The sequence below is a fragment of the Hyperolius riggenbachi genome, chromosome 4 (genome assembly GCF_040937935.1).
Source record: "Hyperolius riggenbachi isolate aHypRig1 chromosome 4, aHypRig1.pri, whole genome shotgun sequence".
In the NCBI taxonomy this organism is placed as follows: Eukaryota; Metazoa; Chordata; class Amphibia; order Anura; family Hyperoliidae; genus Hyperolius; species Hyperolius riggenbachi.
The window spans coordinates 209,828,221-209,846,326 of NC_090649.1; the positions used below are offsets into that span (position 1 = coordinate 209,828,221).

At 42.7% G+C, this 18,106-nt stretch overlaps 1 protein-coding gene across 1 annotated transcript in view; it reads right to left on the bottom strand.

Annotated features, from left to right (window-relative positions):
- Positions 1-3,422: 3,422 nt before the first annotated feature.
- Positions 3,423-18,106, bottom strand: part of LOC137570647 (major facilitator superfamily domain-containing protein 8-like) — an 80,101-nt gene continuing 65,417 nt past the window's right edge. The window contains exons 12-13 of the mRNA XM_068279346.1: positions 8,462-8,592; positions 3,423-5,948 (exon numbers count right to left, since the gene is read on the bottom strand). Of these exons, the coding sequence (XP_068135447.1) occupies positions 5,865-5,948; positions 8,462-8,592 (215 nt within the window). The 3' untranslated portion in view covers positions 3,423-5,864. The remainder of the gene's footprint in view (positions 5,949-8,461; positions 8,593-18,106) is intronic.

Here is an 18,106-nt window from a genome sequence, read left to right on the forward strand (position 1 = left end):
TACAGGCTTACTGAACAGGAAGAGCCAAGATTCGAACCCTGGTCACCTGTATCAGGCAGAGCCCTCAGCTAGTACACGGTCCAGCCACTGGGGATTTACTACATGAAAACCCGGTAGCGGTTGTTGAGTTTGGCCAATGAGTAGCCAAATTCTGGGATGCTTCAGTGACTCCAATTAGCAGCACTGGATAGCGGCAGTGTTAGGCGTAGGTAGGGGAGAGTTCAGTGTGAGGATAAAATAAGGCGATATTAGAATATCAGTAGCTTTACTGATATTCTACAATCGTCAACAGGGCAGGTGTGCCCCCAAGAGAGTAGCACAGTGAAATCCTCGTTATCTGGCAACCACAGGGATTGGCTGATGCCGGATAAGTGTGCTTTCTGGTTGCTTGAGACAATGTTAAAAAAAATAGGCCTAGTTAATACAGTACAACTCCCTACTCTGTATACATACCATGAACTCTATTTTAAATGTTAAATACAGTAACTAAAAGTATATTAACCTTTGGGAAGCCGTGGAACCCAGTCTTTAACCACAGCAGAGCCCACAAACAGCCTAAAGATTTGGCTTTCACCACTGTGAGTACTGCTGGAGATTAGTTCTGGTTGGTTGAGACTTCTGGTTAGTTGAGTTCTGGATAACTGGTACTCTGCTGTATTCAGTAATCAGATTTGCTTCCCATAGTAGTATTCTTCCATGAGGCCTGTTCCTCCCCATTGACCCCTCATAATAGTATTTGGTAGCGAGATATGCCCCCCCAGATAGCCATATTTAGAAGGTCATTTTGTCCTTCAGATAGTATGACAAAAGTCACAATCTATAACGTGAGCAGTGAGATCTCTCCTGTGCACCTTAACGATTTATACAGGTGCCACATCTACTGAATGAGACCTTGTTCAACCCCAAGTCATAGCCGGCACTTCAGACAGGTGCTGATTAAGAAGTAAACTTTACTGTATTCATTACAAAATCTTATTTAATTCTGTACATCTAAAGATAGTCTTCTGCAAGGCATACACCCATGTCTACTGTGTTTCTTCAAGTAGATAATGTAGAAATAGACATATATTATACCAAACCTTGCCAGGCACCCACACTATGTGATAGATGTGAATATTCAACGAATAGGCTGTGCTGTCACAAAGTCAATGTCCACCACAATGAAAGTCTTTACAACACACCACTGGGATCGCTGTCACACTTTTCTAGTTAAAGTTATATAAATGCTGCTGGACTGCGCTCTCCACTTCCTAGAAAATGACAGAAAACTTCACATAGCGTAATTCTGCAAGGCCCAACGTGTGGAGCACTTTTTCACTGAAACACGGGTGCAGTGTGTAAAAGTTGGGCCTTGCAGAATTACGCTATGTGAAGTTTTCTGTCATTTTCTAGGAAGTGGAGAGCACAGTCCAGCAGCATTTATATGTGATAGATGTGAATATTATGGGTACCACAGGACCCACTATATAGCCCACAAGTGGAGTGGAGCATGGATTTTGACATCTTAGTTGTATACATTTACTGAACAATTTTAGGAACAGTAAAGCATACAAATGCCTGTGATTGACTTATATGTTGACAGCATTTCAACACAGTTCTGCATGCACAGTGCATTCACCATCTAGGACCTCTCCCCTCAGAACACATAACAGGGCATTGCTGCAGCAAGGGTTCAAGTGAACTCCTCAACCATCCCTTCTTTGTTTAACCCTCCTGGCGGTTTGCTAAAAAATCGCCAGGGGGCAGCAAATCTTTTTTTTTTAATTTTTTTTTTTTTTCATGTAGCGAGACAAAGTCTCGCTACATGATAGCCGCTGCTCAGCGGCATCCCCCCAGCCCCTCCGATCGCCGCCGGCGATCGACGATCAGGAGATCCCGTTCAAAGAACGGGATCTCCTGGAGGGCTTCCCCCGTCGCCATGGCGACGGGGCGGGATGACGTCAACGACGTCGTGACGTCATAGGGGATTCCGATCCACCCCATAGAGCTGCCTGGCACTGATTGGCCAGGCAGCGCACGGGGTCTGGGGGGGGGGGGCGGCTGCGGCGCGACGGATAGCGGCGGATCGGCGGGTAGCGGCGGCGATCGGGCACTGCACGCAGCTAGCAAAGTGCTAGCTGCGTGCAGGAAAAAAAAATTATGCAAATCGGCCCAGCGGGGCCTGAGCGGTGCCTTCCGGCGGCATAGCCCGAGCTCAGCTCGGGCTTACCGCCAGGAAGGTTAATGCGGTATTGTCACCATAAAAATCTAATTTCAACAGCAACTGGTCTGAGTGTATTAAGTGATAAAGATGCTGATACTGCATTCAAAACTTTTTTTTTGCTGTTATGGTTTGGAGTTATCACATTCTTTAGGAGCACTGGCCCTAGTGCCAAACAGTGCCAAAAAGTTGAATGCTGGGAGTTTTTTTATCTATAATATATTCCTCCTCTTCCTTTTATTTCCCTGCCTAGCTGATCACTTGTGTTTACAAGCAAGGCTGAGGTGACTCAGTGATTGGATGTGTAAATAAAAAAAAAAAAGACTCTGGGAGGGGGGCAGCTAATGAATACACAATGAGCAAGAGAAAGGAGAGGGGAAAACAAGAGTCAGCATTAGCTTGGCAAGATGGCCCCTGCCTAGACTAGGATTTTCTGCTTTTCCTTTGTAAAATTCACAGGAATCATTTCGTGGATAGCACAATACATCTGTTATGTAAGTAGAAGTAGAATGTATCTACTTATATATGTGTTTTTTATTTCTAGGTTAGCATGGGTGTCGCTTGTTCTTTAAAAAAATACCAAGGCGAAAAGCCTCCGGGAAACAGTAGCCATCTGTAGGTCCCGGGGCCTGAGCAATCACTTATCAGGGTGTAGTCTTTATGCCGGGAGGCTCAGTCAGCTGTTAACTCGATTCAATATAGGTCCTGACCAGTGGAAGTCTGTGTCCTTGGAACCAGATCTAGTAGATCAGACATGTGCAGTAGCTCAGTGACACCGATCTCTGCGCTCCCGCTATCATATTGCAATTGCGGGAACGTTGGAAGAGAGGAGAGAGCAGTGGCACTGACAGTGCATGTAGCTAGATCTGGTTCAAAGGTCACCGACTTCCTCTGGTCAGGACATATACTGGACCAAGGAACCAGCTGACTGAGATACGCAGAAAAAAGGCTCCATTTTCCACAAGACTTTTGGTACTCCAATAATGCATATTATCTGGAGAGTCCAGACATTGAATCACTACATACTTTGGATGCCCCATTATTTTCTTAGACCTCTATGAAATATATTTCAGGAGCAACTATACATAATGACCTACAGTCACCTATTTTTGCCTTGTAGAACTTCTGAGAAAGCAATTTGATAGTACATGATTTATCATTATTTCACATTGCTGTAAAAACCAATAAAAATGCCTGCAGTGAATGCTATGTATTGTGTACCGTTTACTATTATTAAGCATGTTAACACAAATTTATTGGTATAAGCCATTTAAGGGTGGATGCCTACAGTCTCATATTCTAGCATGTTCAACCAAAACTGGAACAAAACAAAATCTGGATATGAATTAGCATGTATGTAAAACGTCTAACTAGCAGGAAGTTGACCACAATCAGATCTCTGCTGAACTAGCAAAAATAAAGGCTACATTATGGAACATACCGGTAAATATTTTATTCAAGGTGAACGGATTAGGATGAGAATCAGATCATTCTTGCCCCATCTATGGGCAACACTACAATGTATTAATTCATTGAAAGATTATCAGGCTTTCAAATCCCATTTATAGTTGGATGGTTTTGAACCATTTAGTACTGGTAGGAGCAGAGATGGTCAGTGGTATGGTACAGATTCCTGCTTGCATGAAAATTTAATGCAAGATGTGTGCAGATTGGAATTAGGCTAATCAGATACATTTCCTGTTGAATTTGTCACATTTCCAAGCTGCAATATGCCTATAAATGTGAATATAATCTGGAATAGCTTGGATTGACCATCTCTGGTCAGGAGTGTGTCTGTGGGTCAGGAAGTTGCTTTTATGCCAAGTAGTTCTAGCTTGGTATTGGATATGGGCTTTATGACGCTGAGAAGCGGCGCTACATCAAGCCCACCCCACACTTCCCGGAGAGCTCTTTATAACAGAAATGCTTTATATAAAACATGCATTGCAAGACAGCTGAGAACTAACATTTTATTAACAGATCATACTCATTGTTATGTCATATTATTCTAGAGCTTCAGTTCATCATCCCAAGTTTACATGCACAGCATATAAACCTGCATTAGTTCCTATGCACATTTTGTGCATAGTACATCTGTACCTTTTACAATAAATATCTTAACACAGCTGATTGGCTAAGTCCTGCAGCTTAAATTCCTGTTGAGAGGAGAGTGCAGTTGTACCGAAAAGAACAGTGTTTAGACTTCATTACCACCTACATGTGAAGTAGTCAGAGGGAAGAAGAGAAGGACACAGCCAGTCTCTCTCTATGAGAACATATCACCTGACCTCTCCCACCCCTTTCCTCTACTTAAAAAAATTAACTCTTTGTGGCAAGCACTGCAGCTTGGTCTCATAAGAAAAAATTTCTGAGCCTTAGTACTGGCAACAAAGAGTTGGTCTTGCAGCAGCATAGAGAGGGGCTGTAGAGTGAATTCTGCTCTCTCTAGTCAGGAATTTCCATTCTGCTGCCAGCTTTGTGCATGCTAGAGGGATTTCCAAAGGGAATGTGTCCTCACTGAGTGAGTAATGGCCTAGTCCCCTTATTCAACTCTACTAAAAATAAAAAAAAATTGCTAGGGTGGGCTATGGCTTTAACATTATTTGTTTAGAGGTTTAGTAGCTTTCTCTTCTGAATTGGCTATTGACTTGTCTTCAGCATTAATGAATGGAACACAATAAATCCAATCTGATTACTTTTACTAGGCTGTGAATTCTTGTGGATTTGCAGTCTCCTTACCCTTAACACAATAGTAAAAGGATACATTGAAGATTTTTTTCTTCACTTCAATTCAGGGCCCTGGGTATCATGGGAGCCAAAGTATTATGGTAATACCAATCAGTGCTGTCACACTCAGTGTGCATCTCCCAAACCAGCTACACCTTGGGGCTTCTGATTTACCTTTTGGAGACACTACAACATCTACAACTGATGTCTCAAAACTGGAGACAAACAATGTTCAGAGTTTAAGCCTCATAAACAAATGAAGTTTCTGTCACCTTAATTTCCATTCATCAGTTGTGAGGGTGACAGTTTAGGGAAGGAGTGTTGCAGAATGTGCTCAACCATACCAGAGCAATTTGTGAAAAATGAGCAAGCGGTGTACCACAGCGTGGGGTACAAAGGAACGCAATGTGCTCAGAAATGAGTTATCCTTTCGTGATCGATCATGGGGCCCCAGTACACACACTAGATTCTTGGCCAAGATAGCCCAATACAATTGTTTTGGCTGAGAATTACCTAGCATGTGTACAAGGCTTTATTAATGCAAAGTGACATCTAACAAACAAGGAGAACAGATCAGTAAAATCTCACATAGAGAAATTAGTGACCGCAAAGGGCGATTAGTGACCGCAAAGGGCGATTAGTGACCGCAAAGGGCGATTAGTGACCGCAAAGGGTGGCTGTCTGCCACATCATAGTTGTGGAAAGTAGAAGCCCACTATCAGTAGTGTGTTCTACAAACACTGTTCTGCTGGCTGCAAACACCAGACAACATATAACTAAGTGCTTATGGAAATTATTTTCACTCAACAAATAATCACAATGAAAAAAAACCTAAAAGGAATCATAAAATTGCAGATGTCATTTGGATGAGGTCAGTGGATGGAGTTTCAGCAGCTTGTGATCCATGATACATGAATAAAATGATATCAGTGTCGATTCAGGATTGGACTGGACTAGATGATGATTCAGTCTTTGATGCGGATGGACCCACAAGATATTTGTAGGAAAAGCTGACAAGTACCTGTAGAAAAAAAACCCACTATTAACTAAAGTTTAGATGCATCTTAAGTTTGTCCAGAAAATTACAGTAGCAAAGGGAGTTCAGGTGTTTTTGGAAGGACATTAAAAATCTATAAAAAAAAAAAAAAAACTAAGGATTTAGAAATAAATAAGGAAAAGGTCACTAAAATGATTTAAAAAACTGTCAGATTTATTTTTTAAAACACTGTAGAAAATGTAAATTAGAGGCAATGGTATGACCCCTTATGCTAAATTTATGCTGCCTTATAGAAAGGCCACTGTCCTTTCTTTGAACGCAATCCTAACAAATTTCTCATTTTTAATATTTGCACTGTTGTCTTTGTAGTATTTTCAGTTTAAGCAATATTGAAAATGGGGCGGGGAAAAGGTTAGATAACTCTACTTATCTCAGTAGTTGGAAACCTCTACTGTAGATGGTTCAGGGGTTTCCTGGATCCTCATGGACCCCACAGTTCCAACACAGCCCTTTTCATCTTCTGGCCACACTCCCAATGGTGGATGAGCACATCTGGACTGGACATGCACAAATATGGTCCATGCTGGCCCAGTAGAAGGAAGTCCATTGTGTATACATTTTAACCTCCAGGCCCAAGCACTTTGATTTGGCATGCATTAATCATACTCATTGGGTTGTTGAACTATGGACCTTACTAATGGTGAGATGTAGGAATAACCGGGTAGCCTCTGGACCATCCAGAGGCTTCCCACTACTAAGATAGGTTGTTTTCAAAGTTGGTTCAGGTATTCTTTAAATGCAGGGTTTTCATAATCTGCAAATCACTACTTTTTGTTTTCATTTGCAATTTACCCAGTATCACAATTTTTCAGGGAGATGGGAGTTATAAGTACAGTAAATATTTTCATAACTGCCCAAATGAATAATTTACAAAGAAATGGTCCCTCACTGTACCCCCAGGCATCTCCAGTCCATGACTGTCCTTTATAATTTAGGTGAGTTTACACCAAGATTAGAAGTTTCTGTAAAAAGTTACAGGTTACACGCTATAAAAAGAAAAACTGATTTGCTGGGGATCTGATATCACCCATGAGAACGTATTCACACTAAAAGCTCTGCATCACCTCTTCCCTGCTTTCTGCTCAGCATAGCCACTTACCGTATATAGGCCACCTAGATCTAAAAACTAGAGGGATTATACAGATTTTCAGGCCATGTTCCTGATATGTGGGGTTGCTGTATCTCAATTACGGTACTCTATGTAGACTTTTGCTGATAGGAAGCACAGGATATGTATACACTGGTGTTATTATACCCTGTATATATGTTTTGAACAGCAATTTTAATGCTTCAAACCACTGATTGTTTCGCTGATCTACTACAAACTGTATTGTGTGTGGAAACCTTCAATTATTGACTATTGCCCTTGAAGTAAAATAGGACCTAATTGTGGGCCCTATTAAAAAAATGATATGTCACAGGATTTGACCGCGTTAACATACATATAAATGTAATTTATTTGGGCAAAATGTAAATAAAATGTACAATGTACAAAGTATTCATGAAAAAAGCCTGCTGTACATTTTGTGGTGGTCGGCACTTCCTTTGAAATTTTACAAATAATAAAAATGGCTTGATAGTGTTTGTTGTAGTATATCTTGATATCAAACTAGAAAGTCCAGTTGTAAAACAATTAACCCCCCATAGACATTTGGTTCTATGGTCCTCCATCAGGAAGATAAAACTTTAAAAACACTTTCAGCAGGCTCACTTTTGCTGCAACAGGAGACATTGGAGAAAGAGGAATCCCCTGCAATGCAGTTCTGTAGAGCTCTGCTGTACCCTATTATTATTTAGTATGTATATAGCGCCAACATTTTACGCAGCGCTATACAGCGTATATTGTCTTGTCACTAACTATCCCCTCAGAGGGGCTCACAATCTTGTCCCTACCATAGTCATATCTATGTATGTATTGTGTAGTGTATGTATCGTAGTCTAGGGCCAATTTATGGTGAAGCCAATTAACTTATCTGTATGTTTTGGGGGTGTGGGAGGAAACCGGAGTGCCCGGGGGAAGCCCAAACAAACACTGGGAGAACATACAAACTCCTTGCAGATGTTGACCTGGCTGGGATTTGAACCATTGACCCAGCGCTGCAAGGCGATAGCGCTAACCACTACATCACCGTGCCCTGCAATGTACCACCTGCAATGAGTCCTACCAGTTATTCGCATCCCATAGTTCAGGAAATATTGCAATGAAAGCTGGAGGATAAAGATGTGTGCTCTGGCCAGAAATATTGCACCTAGCATCCGATTGTCCGCTTTTGTCTGTAAAATACACTCTAAGCTACTGAATACCGAACGGTTTTATATACTTTAGTACACACATACACTGCAATATAACTTTACACAGTAAATACTCTATAGCATAAAACAGGAAGGGAATGTATGGATATGGAGAGAGTGTTGGGAAGCAAAACATGAGAATAAATATTTCTAGGAAAAGGAAGGAGCTAGTGTGCAGTGCTTACTGTTATCAGAATTAGCAGAACCATCATCACTCCCAGCATGATATACAGATCTTGAGTTAAACCTCCTGCCCACAGAGGCCCCAGAATGGTGGCTACACCTCCAACTGAACGCCGAATCCCATGGCTGAAACCTGCAGATTCATAGAGTGAGAAAGAACTGTAAGACATCTCCAATGGTCACTAATGACACATGAGCATAAGGCTATCTCTGCCATTATTGAGCTATAAGCACTTATGCCAAAGTACACCTGTACACTACATGTAAGTGGCAGCAATTTGGCTCTGAAAACTGTTACATCCTTCCCCTGCATCCCTGTGAGAAGACCAGAACATCAACTTGTGCATTAGGTGTAACCTTTTGAAGGAAACCTTTAGTGAAATTCACATGGAGGTTGCCAGCGTGAACAACACATACACATGTGCCATCTGTAGTTCAAGTGTTAGCGTATGTAATGCTGGGATTACACGGTACATTTTTTGCTAAGAATCGTTCCGATAAATGCCTTCGATGATAAAATTCCGACATGTCCGATGTTCCGCTCGATTTCGTATAGAAGTCAATGGAAAAAAGATAAGAAAAATGAGTGGAAGATAAGAGAATCGAGAAAAAAAAAAATCGAATGGCTAATAGATCGCGCAACGAATCAAACTTGAAAAACGTACCGTGTAATCCCAGCATAAGTGTACCATATTTCAAAATGGCAAATTATTCAACTTAATGGATTAGTGGAAAACCACATCTGGCCACCAGTTGGCTCAGCTGTATAACAATGGATGTCTGGAAAGACTTGCCAACCACTTTTTTTTCTAGTTTGTGGACCCTTTTCACACCATAACAAATAAGGCCCCGTTCACACTTGCGGTTTTGTCAAAACCGCACCGGATGTCCGGACCGCACCGTATCCGGACCGGACCTGATCCGTACGGTTCCTATCCGGATCCGGTCCGGATCCGGTCCGTTTGCATCCGGTTTCCGTGCGGTGTGAACACGGTTGCGGTCCGGATCCGGTTTCTTAAGGAGATAACAACCTGTTATTACCTGGGGTCTGGGAGGTCAGCAGAAGGGTCTGGGGTCATTGTTGGAGACAGGTGGACGTGTGGAGACCATCCGTGGATACAGAGACTGCAGATGGGACCATGGATCCAGGCATTTTTTACTCGTATACCTGGGAATTCTCTGTTGTTCGCCTCCTCGTTATCAGACTAATCAGACATGTTGCTGCCTAGAGCTCCAGCATGAAATCGCTGCTGCCCCACCTGAACGCTGGGCCCATGTGGTCCCCATCCAAAATGCATAGGAAGTGGGGTAGAACGTCCGGTTTTTGTAGCCAGTGTGTTGTGCGCTCTCCGGTTCTCATTGGTTTCCATTGGCCGGATGGTGCAGTCCGGCTCCGCCCCGGATACGGCTGCCGAAGGAGCCGGACCAAAAAATAGCGCATGTTAGGACGGACGCCGGAGTCCGGATCCGGTCCGGATCCGGTCCGGCAGAACGGACGCATGTGAACGGACGCATAGGCTTTCATTGCTATTGCCGTGCGTCCGTTCCGTCCGTTCTGCAAGCGGTCCGGCTCCGGCACGGCGATTCCGGACGGCCACCGCTAATGTGAACCGGGCCTAAGTCTTATTTACTGCACATGCAATAATGTTTTGGATTAGCAGAGTAAAACAGAAAGGTCATGAAATGTTAGGAAAGGAACACTACTTTGTTTGTCCATTGTACTCAAAAATCAACCTTGGAAATGTAGCATTTGCCAGCAAATCTTATGCAAGGTACACACCATACAAATTTTCTGGCAGACTTACCCGCCAGATCGATTATGTCCAACACGCCCGATGAATGAATTTTAATCTATTTTTTTTATTTTCCAATTGTTTTTTTCGATCGATTTTCATTCAGTTCTATGAAAATTGATAAAAAAAAAAAATATGGAAAATCAATCGAAATTCAGATAGGACATGTTGGAAATAATCGATCTGGCAGGTAAGTCTGCCAGAAAATTGTATTGTGTGTACCTAGCATAAGGTCCTGCATCCCTGCCTGCATGGCCCCTGATCAGTAGGTTACTGGTGTTTTAAGCATGGTTTGAAGTGGACAAAATGTTACAGTTAGACTTACCGGTAACTGTATATCTAGACGTCATACGGGACACTGGAGATGTGGCTCCGCCCATCCAATTAGTGGAAACCACCTGAAAGAGTAAAAAGAGTATTAATAGCCCCCACCCTCCCCTGGCTCCTCAGTGTAATGAAAGTAACTTCCAACTAAAACACATAGAAGAGGAGAGGAAATAAAAGACACCTCAAAAGAAGTGTAACCCATAAACCCCCAATCCAATAGCCGTAAGAGAGTGCGACAGGAATAGAGGTGGGTCGGTGTCCCGTATGACGTCTAGAAATACAGTTACCGGTAAGTCTAACTGTAACATTCTCTAGCCGTCATACGGGACACTGGAGAGATAAACAAGTAGTCTGAAAAGACATAACTAGGAAGGGCCACAACCCTGGAGCACTACTCTGCCAAAACGACACAGTACTATGCATAGGTCCACAGAACCGTATGGGCAGTAAATTCCCATGCAGAACAATTCTGCCACACAACCGCACTGGCCCTCAGAGCAGGATTGTCAATATCCATTAAATTCCTACTGCATATATTTCTAAGATTTCAGCATCTCGAAACCCTCTGCTCTGCATCCACTTATATCCTCTCTACAAGATTTTCAATCTCCACAGCCAGCATAGGTAAAGTGCCGGCCTGTATATCAGACCAATTCGAAACAGGTTTGCAGACCAATTCGAAAGAGGCTCGAAGTCAAAATCAAAACAGACAAAGTCAAAACCGATAGAAAGTCATAATCGCAAGACTCAAAGTCATAATCGCAAGACTCAAAGTCATAATCGCAAGACTCAAAGTCATAATCGAAAGACTCAAAGTCATAATCGAAAGACTCAAAGTCATAATCGAAAGACTGAAAGTCATAATCGCAAGACTCAAAGTCATAATCGAAAGACTCAAAGTCATAATCGAAAGACTGAAAGTCATAATCGAAAGACTCGAAGTCATAATCGAAAGACTGAAAGTCAAAATCGAAACAGACTAGAAGTCATAATCGAAAGACTCGAAGTCATAATCGAAAGACTGAAAGTCATAATCGAAAGACTCGAAGTCATAATCGAAAGACTGAAAGTCAAAATCGAAACAGACTAGAAGTCATAATCGAAAGACTCGAAGTCATAATCGAAAGACTGAAAGTCAAAATCGAAACAGACTAGAAGTCATAATCGAAAGACTCGTAGTCATAATCGAAAGACTCGAAGTCATAATCGAAAGACTCGAAGTCATAATCGAAAGACTCGAAGTCATAATCGAAAGACTCGAAGTCATAATCGAAAGACTGAAAGTCAAAATCGAAACAGACTAGAAGTCATAATCGAAAGACTCGAAGTCATAATCGAAAGACTGAAAGTCAAAATCGAAACAGACTAGAAGTCATAATCGAAAGACTCGTAGTCATAATCGAAAGACTCGAAGTCATAATCGAAAGACTCGAAGTCATAATCGAAAGACTCGAAGTCATAATCGAAAGACTCGAAGTCATAATCGAAAGACTCGAAGTCATAATCGAAAGACTCGAAGTCATAATCGAAAGACTCGAAGTCATAATCGAAAGACTCGAATTCTTCTTTCCGAACACTGCTCCTTTACACCGCTTGCACCTGCACCTTCTCATGCTTTCTCTTCCTTTGAGGCTCATGCTGTCCGCATCTACTCCCCTCACCAATTCCAGGTTGCTGTCATCTACCGTCCTCCTGGACCAGCCTCCACCTTCATTGACCACTTTTCAACATGGCTTCTCCACTTTCTATCCACTGACATTCCTTCCATCATCATTGGGGACTTTAACATCCCCATAGACACTAACTGTTCCACTACCACAAAATTCCTCTCACTCACCTCATCCTATGACCTCTCCCAATGGTCCTCAACCTCCACCCACAAAGATGGCCACACTTTGGACCTAGTTTTTACCCAGCTCTGTCCCGTTTCCACATTTAATAACTCTTTATTCCCCCTTTCAGATCACAATCTCATAACGTTTACAATCAGCCCCTCCCTGCCTCCTCCAGCTACTGTAGTGCAGCCATCACGCTTATGCAGGAATTATCACAACCTCGACCTCTGCTCCCTAGCTGATTCTCTAAAACCCCTGGTCTCCCTGTCATCCTACACTGACCCCGAGTCAGCATCCATCTACTACTCCACCACAGTCTCTGCTGCCATGAACACAGCCGCCCCTCTCACCAACTTCAAGCCCCCGCCGCATCAACAGACAGCCCTGGCTGACTGAACCCATCAAACAACTGAAAAGACAGTCCAGGGCAACAGAACGGCAGTGGAGGAAAGCTCCAATGCAGATGACTTCGCCCACTATAAAAACACGCTGCTCCAGCTCAGGGACGCTCTCTCACTTGCAAAGCAGTCATACTTCTCTACACTTATTTCTTCACAATCCCATAACCCTAAACAACTTTTTAACACCTTCAACTCTCTTCTCCACCCCCCCCCTCCCCCTACAACCACAAGCTTGTCTGCAGAAGACTTTGCAGCATATTTTGTGAGCAAAATTGAAACGCTACAGAACAGCTTTCAAAAGCAACCCTCTTCACCGGTCCAATCACCTCTTCCTTTTTCCTCTCCTCCCGGCAGCTCCCCTACTATTAACTATCCCTCTCCACATAACCACTCACCCACTCAAACCCCCTCCCTGCTAACAATCTTCTCTGCCTTAACTGAACAGCGTCTTTCTTCACTAATCTCTAAAGCTCATCTTACTACATGCGCCTCAGACCCTATTCCCTCATCTTATCCCCCAGCTCTCCTCCCCCCTCATTCCTGCTTTAAAGAGAATCTGTACTGTTAAAATCGCTCAAAAGTAAACATACCAGTGTGTTAGGGGACATCTCCTATTACCCTCTGTCACAATTTCGCCGCTCCTCGCTGCATTAAAAGTGGTTAAAAACAGTTTTAAAAAGTTTGTTTGTAAACAAACAAAATGGCCACCAAAACAGGAAGTAGGTTGATGTACAGTATGTCCACACATAGAAAATACATTCATACACAAGCAGGCTGTATACAGCATTCCTTTTGAATCTCAAGAGATCATTTGTGTGTTTATTTCCCCCTGCATCTCTCATGCACTGAAGTTTCAGGCTGCTCTTTTCTTCCTGCAAACAGCTTTGCCCTTGTCTGTAATTCCTCATTATGTGAAAGCCCAGCCAGCTCAGAGGACGATTTATCCAGCTTGTAAAAGATAAGAGAGAAGAGAGAAGCTGCTCTAATCTAAATAACACACAGGCGGTGTGCATAGAGGGGCCTGGAAGGGGGAGTTCATAGCAGAACCACAACACTGAAGAACTTGGCAGCCTTCCAGACACAGGCTGACAAGTCTGACAAGAGAGAGATAAGTTGATTTATTACAGAGACTGTGATAGTACAAAGTGCTGCAGTAAGCCAGAACACATTAGAATAGCTTTTGGAACTTGTAGGATGATAAAAAACAGGATGCAATTTTTGTTACGGAGTCTCTTTAACAACACTGTTTAACCTTTCCATCTCAACTGGCATTTTCCCTTCTTCATTTAAACAAGCTATCATAACACCACTAATCAAAAAACCCTCTTTAGACTCTACTGCCCTTTCTAATTACCGCCCAGTCTCTCTCCTTCCCTTTGCCTCCAAACTGCTGGAACGCCACATTTACTCAGAGTTGTCTAACTTTCTCTCTGCTAATTCCCTGTTGGACCCCTTCCAGTCTGGCTTCCGCCCTCAACACTCTACGGAAACTGTTCTCACTAAGGTTGCCAATGACCTCCTAGTTGCTAAAGCCAAAGGCAGATTTTCGGTACTAATACTCCTAGATCTGTCCTCTGCCTTCGACACTGTTGATCATACCCTGCTTCTCCAGACCCTCTCAACACTGGGAATCAAGGGCCTAGCACACTCCTGGCTCAACTCTTACCTGTCTGGACGTTCTTTCATGGTCTCCTATGCCAATACCAACTCCTCTCCACGCCCACTGTCTGTGGGAGTACCACAAGGGTCCGTCCTTGGACCCCTCCTCTTTTCCATTTACACCCATGGCCTGGGACAGATAATAAGCTCTTTTGGGTTTCAATACCACCTCTATGCTGATGACACCCAAATTTATTGTTCTGCCCCAGACCTCTCCACACTACTATCAAAAGTCCCCAAATGTCTATCCGCTGTATCTACATTTATGTCATCCCGCTTCCTTAAACTCAATATGAGCAAAACGGAGATTGTGATATTTCCACCTTCACTCTCTGTTCCACCTCCCATTGTCACAATCAATGTAGAGAACACCCCAATAGCATCAACCCCCAAAGCTCGTTGCCTAGGGGTAACTCTGGACTCTGAGCTCTCCTTTAAACCACATATTAACACTTTAACTACCTCCTGCTACTTACATCTCAAAAACATTTCCAGAATCCGTCCCTTCCTTTCACAAGAAGCAACTAAAATGCTTGTGCATGCCCTAATCATCTCCCGTCTTGACTACTGCAACACCCTACTCTGTGGTCTACCAAAAAGCAGACTGGCACCTCTCCAATCCCTACTAAACTCTGCGGCCCGTCTCATCCACCTCTCTTCTAGATCCTCTGAGGCAGCCCCTCTCTGCCAATCCCTCCACTGGTTACCAGTTGCCCAAAGGATCCAGTTTAAACTTCTCACACTTGCATACAAAGCTCTACACAAGCTGTCGCCTCCATACATTTCCTCTTTAATCTCCAGATGCCTCCCCGCTCGGACCCTCCTTTCCTCACAGGAGACCCTTTGTCCTCCAGCCTAGTCACCTCCTCTCACTCTCGCATCCAAGACTTCTCACGGGCGGTCCCTCTCCTTTGGAACTCTCTCCCTCAGCCGGTTCGTCATGCCACGAGTCTGGAAACCTTCAAACGTACTCTGAAAACACACCTGTTCAGAAAAGCCTATAATTTGCTATAGGCAGCACTGAAGGCACACTGGCTCACCCACTAATCCTGGTGTTTCCTTCCCCTTTGTTTCCTCCCCACTACCCTCTAGATTGTAAGCTCGCAAGGGCAGGGACCTCCTCCTAGTGTTTCTCATACTGCTGTAATTTTAACATATGCATATGTACCGACTACATATCAACTATGTATGTATCTGTATTTATTATATTCAATGTCATGACTGTACAGTGTCTTGTATTTCTTATGTATATTTGTTCCCCATTATTTGTTTGTACTATGTACAGCGCTACGGAAGATGTTGGCGCTATATAAATAAAAAATAATAATAATAATAAATAATAATAATCGAAAGACTCGAAGTCATAATCGAAAGACTCGAAGTCATAATCGAAAGACTGAAAGTCGTAGACTCGAAGTCATAATCGAAAGACTGAAAGTCGTAATCGAAAGACTCGAAGTCATAATCGAAAGACTGAAAGTCATAATCGAAACAGACTCGAAGTCATAATCGAAAGACTGAAAGTCATAATCGAAACAGACTCGAAGTCATAATCGAAAGACTGAAAGTCATAATCGAAAGACTGAAAGTCATAATCGAAAGACTGAAAGTCATAATCGAAAGACTGAAAGTCGTAATCGAAAGACTGAAAGTCGTAATCGAAAGACTGAAAGTCGTAATCGAAAGACTGAAAGTCGTAATCGAAAGACTGAAAGTCATAATCGAAAGACTCAAAGTCGTAATCGAAAGACTCAAAGTCGTAATCGAAAGACTCAAAGTCGTAATCGAAAGACTGAAAGTCATAATCGAAAGACTCGAAGTCATAATCGAAAGACTGAAAGTCATAATCGAAAGACTGAAAGTCATAATCGAAAGACTGAAAGTCGTAATCGAAAGACTGAAAGTCGTAATCGAAAGACTGAAAGTCGTAATCGAAAGACTCAAAGTCATAATCGAAAGACTCAAAGTCGTAATCGAAAGACTCAAAGTCGTAATCGAAAGACTCAAAGTCGTAATCGAAAGACTGAAAGTCATAATCGAAAGACTCGAAGTCATAATCGAAAGACTCAAAGTCGTAATCGAAAGACTCAAAGTCGTAATCGAAAGACTCAAAGTCGTAATCGAAAGACTCAAAGTCGTAATCGAAAGACTGAAAGTCATAATCGAAAGACTCGAAGTCATAATCGAAAGACTCAAAGTCGTAATCGAAAGACTCAAAGTCATAATCGAAAGACTCAAAGTCGTAATCGAAAGACTCAAAGTCGTAATCGAAAGACTCAAAGTCGTAATCGAAAGACTCAAAGTCGTAATCGAAAGACTCAGTCACAATCGAAAGACTCGAAGTCACAATCGAAAGACTCGAAGTCACAATCAAAAGACTCGAAGTCACAATCGAAAGACTCGAAGTCACAATCGAAAGACTCGAAGTCACAATCGAAAGAGACAAAGTCATAAATGCAACAGACAAAGGCATAATCGCAACAGACAAATCATAATCGCAACATACTGAAAGTCATAATCGAAACCGACTGAAAGTCGTAATCGAAACAGATTCGAAGTCAAATTCGAAACAAGGGACTCCCTGAAAACTAACCAGAGATTCATTTCTTGAAAGTTTCCATTACCCCTTAATTGTCAATCACCATCGCTTCAGTGCAGGTTTGACAAATCATCATGTTCTAATATTGGGGAAGCCAATTGCTGCAATGGCAACAATTCACCTTCACCCCACCTGCTGCTTAACATTCACAGCTAGATCACATGGACACAGAGGATAGGAGAAAAGAAAAAAATAGATACAGGGAAAATCACTCTCTAATCTTAAACATATGAGTGCACATCCCTGCAAAATGTTAGTTTCTGCATCTAGCATAGGAAACAAATGACTCCTTAAGACTGCTCAGGGCTTTCCTTACCCTGAAAGACTCCATTACCTCTTTGTATAAATTGTCAATCACTACAGCACTCATAGATCTAGTGCAGGCTTGACAAATCATCTCGTTATAATACTGGGGAAGCTTAATGTTGCAATAGCAACCTTTTTAGTTCTTGGCTTCTCCAAACATTATCCTATACCTCCCCCGCTTTTACTTTCAGCTTGCTATGATATAGATAGCGGGAAATGATAAAACACAGGTGAAATCACACTCTAAACTGCATAATATGAGTATATATCCCTGCAAAAAAACACTATCAGTGCACACACCTCATCTGCTGGAACAGACTAGGAAGCCTCATGCCTGTTATCCCATCTCTCCAGCATGGTTAATGCACTCACCTCTGCTGCTGGACAGACTGGGAAGCCTCTTGCCTGTGATCCCATCTCTCCAGCATGGTTAATGCACTCACCTCTGCTGCTGGACAGACTGGGAAGCCTCTTGCCTGTGATCCCATCTCTCCAGCATGGTTAATGCACTCACCTCTGCTGCTGGACAGACTGGGAAGCCTCTTGCCTGTGATCCCATCTCTCCAGCATGGTTAATGCACTCACCTCTGCTGCTGGACAGACTAGGAAGCCTCTTGCCTGTGATCCCATCTCTCCAGCATGGTTAATGCACTCACCTCTGCTGCTGGACAGACTGGAAAGCCTCTTGCCTGTGATCCCATCTCTCCAGCATGGTTAATGCACTCAC